The sequence below is a fragment of the Nanorana parkeri genome, unplaced genomic scaffold (genome assembly GCF_000935625.1).
Source record: "Nanorana parkeri isolate BGI_ZX_2015 unplaced genomic scaffold, ASM93562v1 scaffold2446, whole genome shotgun sequence".
Classification (NCBI taxonomy): Eukaryota; Metazoa; Chordata; class Amphibia; order Anura; family Dicroglossidae; genus Nanorana; species Nanorana parkeri.
Window position 1 is genome coordinate 51,726 of NW_017308714.1, and position 8,954 is coordinate 60,679.

The 8,954-nt window shown below is 47.0% G+C and overlaps 1 protein-coding gene across 1 annotated transcript in view; it reads left to right on the plus strand.

Moving 5' to 3' along the window:
• The window catches only part of LOC108801695 (integrin alpha-M-like), a 44,339-nt gene that overhangs the window by 2,938 nt on the left and 32,447 nt on the right, over window positions 1-8,954 (plus strand). The window contains exons 2-7 of the mRNA XM_018573599.1: window positions 1,403-1,505; window positions 2,107-2,213; window positions 5,892-5,962; window positions 6,273-6,390; window positions 7,518-7,648; window positions 7,751-7,896. Coding sequence (XP_018429101.1) covers window positions 1,403-1,505; window positions 2,107-2,213; window positions 5,892-5,962; window positions 6,273-6,390; window positions 7,518-7,648; window positions 7,751-7,896 — 676 coding nt within the window. The remainder of the gene's footprint in view (window positions 1-1,402; window positions 1,506-2,106; window positions 2,214-5,891; window positions 5,963-6,272; window positions 6,391-7,517; window positions 7,649-7,750; window positions 7,897-8,954) is intronic.

The window sequence follows — 8,954 nt, forward strand, 5'->3', positions numbered from 1 at the left end:
CAGAGGAGGAGCGCAGAGCAGAGGAGCTGAAGATGCGGCTGGCCTCTGCTATGTTTTGCATCAATACCAAATAATAATAAAAAAAGAAAGATTCAGAAAAAAACATCGCAATAAATATGAATATTAAAGATAAAAATAAAGGTGGAAAAATGATTAAACCTTCCTCATCTATCCCTCTTATATTCCGGACTGACCGAGCCGCGTACATACTGTGCAGCCGCTGAGCAATATTTGTGGCTGTTGTCTCTCAGAAAATCATGAAGAGTGTTTCTGCATTTTGTTTTGACATCACTTCTGCAGTACTGCGAGAAAAGAAGCTGACAAATCAAATGTGTATGACCAATGTGTATGGAATCAGGACCTCCTTCCTCCTGCTTGAGATCCCTCTAGTGATAGATCTATATAGAGGGATAATGTGTATGACCCATATGTATGAGAACTGTCCTGTAGCTTTGTTAGATCTGTTGTGGCTGCTACTTCCTCCGGTCACTTCAGACCAACCACTGCTTTGTTACATTTCCCCCATGGCAGTGCCCAGCACCCCCCCCCCCTCCCCTTTTTTATAATAGCTTGCCTATTAGCCTTAAACATGTCCAGAATTTTAGTATCAAGATTGCTCCCCACCTCCCCAGGCTTGGAGGGAAGTTCGTGGAGGTGCACAGTCATTGGATGAGAGGGTAGTACATGGAGGTGCACAGTCATTGGATGAGAGGGCAGTACATGGAGGTGCACCGTCACTGGATGGGAGGACAGTACATGGAGGTGCACAGTCATTGGATGGGAGGGTTTTTTATTTTTTTAGTTGCTATTTAGGAAAATGAAGGGAAAGGCCCAAAAAGTGTTCTGTAAACTTTTTGGGGTTTTTTTTTTGAGGAGGAGGATCACGTGATAAAAATAAAATACAACAAAAAGGGCAAAAAAAAAGTTACAACAACAAGATAAATATAAGTGACTTTTGCACTTTCAAGTTCACGCTTGTGTTACTTCCTCTTTAAAGTAGATCTATACCATAAATGCAAGGTCCATTTTTTTACATTTCATGCCCCTCCCCCCAAAGCCAAAACACTTAACTACACAGCTAACCCTGCCCTGTGACTCCACCCTGTGATCTTGCATTGTGGCCCCACATCCAGCCATGCCATCTGAGCATGACATGTTCACATAACCTCACATCGATACCTACTATGTGATCTCACTTGTTACCTTGCTACGTGACCCCATCATATGACCCTGCCGTGTCACATGACATCCAGCCCCACCGTGTGACCTCACCTGGTAATTCTGCATTGGTTGTATTGTAGATGTGATTCTGGTATTTCTGGATAAGGTCAGAAATAAAATGATTAGCTGGGCAGAACTTTCCTAGATGCCTATTCAGTTTGATGTTCTCATTTTCCCACAGTGCTCTCCTCCGCCGGGGCCTTCTTCATGGACACAAAGGGTCCAATCGTCTTCCAGAATGGGGATCTGAGCTTCGGACATCAAGTGGTACAGCTGGATAAATCGTAAGAGAGGGATCCATCCTCTATTCTGCAATGTGGGCAATGATGGGTTTCCTGGGACACTCAAGGACCACAGATGCTTTGGAGGTCCAAAGGCTTAGTCCAATAACCTCCACCTACATTTGACCTGTGTTGGTGTTTATGGGTAGAGTGAGGGATACATAAAACCTTACACTGTGTGTTCTTCAGTGCATCCAGTGCAGGCCCTAACACAGGTGTGAACATCTGAAGCCTCCTCGTCCTCACTCCTGCCTGTGAACCTCTGTTCAGCGGTCTTCTTGTTGGAGCTTCCTACAGGACACACAGCCTGGTAGCGCCGGTCCATTCATTGGTGGACCGAAATGTGTCCCACAGGAAGCTCCACTCATCATAATGTACAGACAGCCTCTGGCAGATCCATGGAGAGGTTCGGACGGGGAGGTCATGGATGCCCCTGTAGGTTCACTTTACCATTCGAAGTCCCGATGGCTCATCTCAAGGAGGGTTCATCAGTCTTACTGCACATTCCCCGAACCTTCCACCTCCGTGTCTTATAACATACGACTGTTGTCTGAATTGCAGCTCAGAACTGTGAATTTCATCTCTGTGTTTTGTGTGATTGCAGGGTGATAGTCAGCGCTCCACTCCAACAAACCGCCGTTAATAAAACTGGACAGTTGTTTCGCTGTGACCCGCAGGAACGCAAATGCAGCCCAATCGAAATTTCCACTGGTAACTCTTCCTTCTTAATCTTGTATTGATATCATGATAGTCCCGGAGGCCTTACTGTGTCCTGAATGCAGGGCTGTGCTTGATCATCTGTTTACCCGGGATTTCAGCCAGGCTCCTGACCGCTCTATAGCTGGAAGCTCGTGCGCAGCCTCCCGTCTCCCGCGCTGTCAGAAGCTACATACAGAGCGTGTACAGGTTACTATTTAAACCGGCACACTGTATGCAGCTTCTGACAGGCTGCGTTATTACCCTGTTTCCCCAAAAATAAGACCTACCCCAGAAATAAGACCTAGTTGTGACCATTCCCATGGCCGTGGTGGCATAAGTGGGAACTTGAAGAGCCGCGGGAGAGAATCAGCGGTGCCAGCGAAGCCAGCGCTAGAGGAAGCAAGGCGGCAGCGGAGGGAGCAGAGCCGCATAAGCCGATGCCTCCTCTATAGCCCCGCCTCCTGTCACAGGCGGAATGATACCAAAATGTGCAGCCGGCTTCCCCGCTATGCTAGTAACGTATCTTCTCAGAAGCTGCATACAGTGCGCCGGTTTAAATAGTAACCTGTACACGCTCTGTATGCAGCTTCTGATAGCGCGGGAGACGGGAGGCTGGGCTCCTCGGTGGATACTGGGATCAGGTGAGTATGAAAAAAAAAAATTATTATTATTTTATATTTCCGGGGACATAATTTGTTCGGGGACGGTCTCCTCAATCTGGGGACTGATGGAAATCAGGGACGAATGGTCACCCTACTGTACATGCTGGGGTATGTTCAGGGCTGTCTTTACCGCAGGGCAAAAGGGGCAACTGCCCTGGGCCCCATCATTTACAGGGGCCCATAGCAGCCATCCCTCTCGCCCGAGCAGCAGACAGAACAAGCAAAGCGCCACTGCTGGTGGGGAGACCGGCCAGTAGTGGTTTCCAGCCTGTCACTTCACAGGCTAGAAACTGCCAGTGTCTATGTCCCGCCTCCTGCAGTGGTCTCCCCCCGATGCCTGTCACATAGATCCAGCAGGCACAGAGGAGAATGAGGTGGAGGGCACAAAAGTCTTATTCTATTATTAAGTAGTACAGAACAAATGTACCAGTACGGGGTTATTTTAGCAAAATCGGAATTGCATTTCCATTGCATGTCCCCAAACACTTGCTGCATGGTGCACGGCATTTTTAACATATGCATTCTACAAATAATATAGACATAGTCCATTGCGCATACAGGGGTCTGGGTAGGGAAGGCGGGGGGGGGGGGAAGTCAGGTGATGGAGGGTTTTGGAGGCCCATCAGCAAAGTCTTGCCCAGGGCCCAATTAATATTAAAGATGGCCCTGGGTATGTTCCTGACACAGCTATGTTCATGATCAGCAAAACGTCTTCAACATTGAATGTGAATTGCTACATAATTGTGTAAATAGTCCCGAGGGAGTTTTTGCAGATGTCCCAGCAGCTCACGCTCCCGGTATCTTCATCTGAGGGGAAATTCTCGGCTCGTGGTAGCAGGAAGGGGGACAGTCAGCTCTATCATTTTCTTTGGTAGAATTTTCTGCACGAAATGAAACCCAAGACGTGGAAGTTCATTTAAAAATACAAAACTGGAGAACTAAAGAGACAATTTCAGTTCCCTTGAGAAGTCACACTTCTGCAAAACAAGACAGAAAGAGATCCACGCAACAGAGATATATCTGCAAAAAAAAAACTAGGGCTGCGGAAATTAACGACTAATTACCCGATTAATCGTTAAAAGTTTTGATTGATTAAAATTATTTTGATCACTAATGAAAACACTCCCCTCTCCGCCGGCTTCCGGGAGTCCCGTCGGAGATCCTGTCCACGGACATCAACGTCACCGGACTCTACCCCCACTTCCCTGCGTTACCCGTCACGGACATCGACGTCACCGGACTCCTCCCCCACTTCCCTGCGAGAGTGGGGGAGGAGTCCGGTGATGTTGATGTCCGTGACGGGTAACGCAGGGAAGTGGGGGAGGAGTCCGGTGACGTCGATGTCCGTGACGTCACCGGACTCCTCCCCCTTCCCTTCGTGAGCCGACGGAGCCACTTGGGCCGGTGAGTTTGCCTAAGAAACTTGTTCTGCAGGAGCGCCAGCCGCGGCATTGACCTACACACATACAGCACAGCAATGAAGTCATAAAATTAACTAGGATCACACTCATCCAGCACGTTATTATTCTGAGTTGCCCCACTCGAGCGTCGGCCATATTGAGTGTGGCGCGTGAGATTAATAACGTGCTGGATTACTGTGATCCTAGTTCATTGTATTACTTCATTGCTGTGCTGTATGTGTATAGGCCAATGTAGTTGGATCTGTATCTGCGTTATCATTAATCGAAATTAAATTACAAAAATTTTGATTAATGGAACACGAAACTTTTAATCAGTAACAGCCCTAGTAAAAAATAGGTCAAGGCAACAGGACTCGCTGTATTTTTCTTGAAGACGTTTCACGGGTCATCCGACCAGCTTTCTCAATTCAGAATGACTTGTATAGAAAACTCTCTGAGAATAAATATGGTGAATGTTGTTCCAATCTGCATTATCTGTTAGTCACAACCAAGCATTGATTGCATTTGCATAATTGGGGTCTAGGAGGTGTTATTAACCCGCCCAGAGAGAGAGGTGTAAAAACAGCATTGTATGTGGCAGACAATAGATGCCACATACAACGCTCAAGTCATTCTGAATGGAGAAAGCCGGTCGGATGACCAGTGAAACGTCTTCAAGAAAAATACAGCGAGTCCAGTTGCCTTGACTTATATTTTACAGATAGACCATGTGACCTGGAGGAATAAGAACCTTCAGACATCTCACAACAGAGGTGTTTTCTCCTTTGTGTGCTATGTTCTGGACCTCCTGGGATGGACTATAGACAAACAGAGGTCCCTTCCCTCCAGTGATAACTAAAGATCTATAAAGAGGAATCAGGACCTCCTTCCTCCTGCTGGGGACCCCTCTAGTCATAATAAAGATCTATATAGAGGGATCAGGACCTCCTTCCTCCTGCTGGGGGATCCTCTAGTGATAGATCTATATAGAGGGATCAGGACCTCCTTCCTCCTGCTGGGGATCCCTCTAGTGATAATAAAGATCTATATAGAGGGATCAGGACCTCCTTCCTCCTGCTGGAGACCCCTCTAGTGATAATAAAGATCTATAAAGAGGAATCAGGACCTCCTTCCTCCTGCTGGGGATCCCTCTAGTGATAATAAAGACCTATATAGATGGATCAGGACCTCCTTCCTCCTGCTGGGGATCCCTCTAGTGATAATAAAGATCTATATAGAGGAATCAGGACCTCCTTCCTCCTGCTGGGGACCCCTCTAGTGATAATAAAGATCTATATAGAGGGATCAGGACCTCCTTCCTCCTGCTGGGGACCCCTCTAGTGATAATAAAGATCTATATAGAGGGATCAGGACCTCCTTCCTCCTGCTGGGGGTCCCTCTAGTGATAATAAAGATCTATATAGAGGGATCAGGACCTCCTGGAGTAGTGATACTCCCCATGATTCTTTTTGCTCACTGTGCTGGAACCTTAAGACATATTGTTCGCACCCAACATCCTTCCACCGCCTTCCATTCTTTACTTTCCAGCTCCACACAGTACAGGAGTTCTCTAGATCCATCAGACGTGTGTACGATATGTAATACATGATTTATTTTGGTCATTGCAGGGTCAGACGATGGGATTAATATATCACTTGGACTCTCTCTGGCTGTCCAAGACAATTCGGCGCAGTTGTTGGTATGTGACTCTGTATGTCTGATTTCCCAACTTCTCTGAGAGTTTGCAGGGCCCAAGGACTCAGCTGTCTGAGGTCAGACAAATGGTGGCCTATGCTCAGGTTATATTGGCTGGCCATCACAGTGGCCACTCTCTGTGTCGGGCTGATGGACCTGACAAACCTCAACATAGTATTCCGGGTACCGTTGCCTTGTCTGTGATGGAAATGTGAAGAAACGCGGAGCCATCTGCTCCACCAATGAATGAGGGAACAAGGACGGTTTGTCTGTTTTATATATATTATAATATTATACTTTCCTGTCTGTTACAGGCTTGTGGGTCCACTCTACAGAGAGTGTGCGGAGAGAATATTTATGTTAATGGACGCTGCTACCAGGTAGACCTAAAAAGGCCGCAGCCCCGGCGTGCACTACCGGCCTTCCTACCAGGTAATCCTCACATCGTATTATGGTTTCTGCTGTCCTTATAACTACTGGTCCCAGCTGGAGCGCCATGATTAATATGTGTGGCCTGCACAGTAATGTGGGCTCCTCTGTGTATTGTATGCAGTAGACAATCCAGCGCACTATACATCAGAGGACCTGCAGACAACGTGTATGTACAAAGAGCACAGAATAATGACCAGGCTCACCCAAAAATAATGATTGGATTCCAAGTGAAGCTGAAGGCACATAACCTATTTATTCCACACACATAATAAAAATAAAACTCTCCCACCCCAAGGGGTCATTCCATCCAGATCTGCAGTGTTTGGCAGATGCTAGGCACCTATTCATTCTACTGATTTCTTTTTACTTTTAGAGAATCTGTTGGGGATGTCTGTATGCTAAGTTCCTGGCTCTGCACACCTGTACTACCCATTTAGAGATGTTCCCACCATGCCTGCACTGGGTCTTTAAAACTGCCATGCCCATTATAAGGGGCTCCCACCACCCCCGTGCTGGGTTCCTGGGTTTGTACACCTGCTGTGCCCATTGTTAGGGATTCCCACCATCCCCTGTATTGTTACTTTATATTATAGGGGTCTATAATGGTAGGAGTAGGGAGCGCCATTACTGACATAGGAAATATGTCACTGCAAAGAGGAACAAGAAGCAAGACAAGGAGGATGAAGAATCTGAGGAGCCCCGGCAAGATGAAGAGGGGGTGCCATACATCATACACCAAACATTGAATGACAAACAAATGTGTCCCATAAAGACAACAGTGGATAAATAAGGGATTCCTCCGCACACCTTGCAGCAGTCTGGGCCAATACAAAAAATGGTGCTTGCAGTGATAGTCACGGATGGCACCGTGCAAGGCAAAGAGACTTGACCTCACGTCCTGCCCCAAGGAAAAGGCCCTATGTGGTCTCGAAACGTTGGCTCTTGTTTGCTGTGACGTCTATGTCCAATAAATGGACATGTTGGATTATTTTTCTGAGTGCTGGTGATTTTTGTTTCCCATAAAGACAAGTCATGACACAAATATCCATCCTGGTATCGGTGTGCTACGGCTCCGGGGTTCCGGGATTTCTCTCACTGTCTCTCATTGTCTTTCTCTGTTCTTGCAGAGTGTAACCTTTTCAGCCTTGATATCGTCTTCCTGATTGATGGATCCGGCAGTGTTGCCACACAGGACTTCACGAAAATGTTAACTTTTGTGTCTAGAGTTATGACATCATTCAGCAAGACAGACACCCAGGTAACCCCCTGTACATGGTCGTATATGTATGTATTATAGTGCGGTGTGGAGACGGGTGGTCATTGTTCACATTGCTGCCTCCTCTGTCTCTCCTCTCCCCAGTTCGCCCTCATGCAGTACTCCAGCAATTTTATAATACACTTTGATTTCAATAAATTTGCTTCAGTAAAAGACCCGGCAGTTCTGACTTCAAACATCAAAAAAATGCAGCACCTAACCAGAACCGCAACGGCCATCCATAAAGTGACGTAAGTATTTCACCAGAACCGCAACGTTTCATCATAATAACACACTGTATATCCAGATAACAGGAGCCTGGGGCTTGAAGGACATAATTCAGAGGCTGCACCGTGTATAGATTGAGGGGTAGATTGGCAGATCATACAGGAATATGGCTCATTCCCCCCTTCCTGGAGGCCACAAGTCACACCCGATATGGGCACTGCATCTGGGCAAATAATGGCCCTCCTGAAGGATGTACAGGCCACATACATAGGACACATGTGCCAAGGTCTCAGCACACAACATGTTGACCTCTAGTGTTCAGATCTGTGTACCCTCATAGTCCTTGTATCATTAGAGATAGAAAGTGGGATGATAATATGTTCAGATTCCAATGTTCATCTCTCATTAGATCCAAAATATTAGTTGTCTGGAGATGAGAGTTATTCCTCCTGGTAGTATAATCAAAGAGCTTTACCTGGATATAAAATGGTATGTCCTGGCCTTATAGGACCACCTAGGGACAGTCCAAATGATTCTAAGGACCCTGATCACGGCAGTCATGTTGTATGTGGACTGACACACTGCATGTGGTGGCACTCTGTCCTGTGGATATTAGTGTGTGCTGTTTTTGGGTGTTACCTGTGTCCAGATTGGGGAAGTTTGTGTCATTATTTATCAGTGTGCTGGTCAATTTCTCAGCATGGGTGACGAACAGTGTCACCTTGTATATCGTCCGGTCTCACTTGTCACTGTACTCTAGGGACCCCGATCTGTGGCTTCTAAATGTCCATTCTGAGTGTCTCCACCTCACTTCTGGACTAGCATAGCGATGAGGACCTATGGATTGGCTGGCTGCCCCCTACACCACCCCTCAATCCCCGGCTCTGCATGACCCTCCTGATTTTCTCACTCCTCTAATAGGATATCAGGACGGGCAGGGCCAGATTTCCCACAAGGCAAGCAGGGCTAAATGTACAGCAGGGAAGCCGCGGCCTGTTTTGTACAAGTGATCCCGGCTATTTCGCCAAGATCACTGGTATGCAGCCTGCAGATCTGCCATTCTCCATGGGGGGGGGTTGGC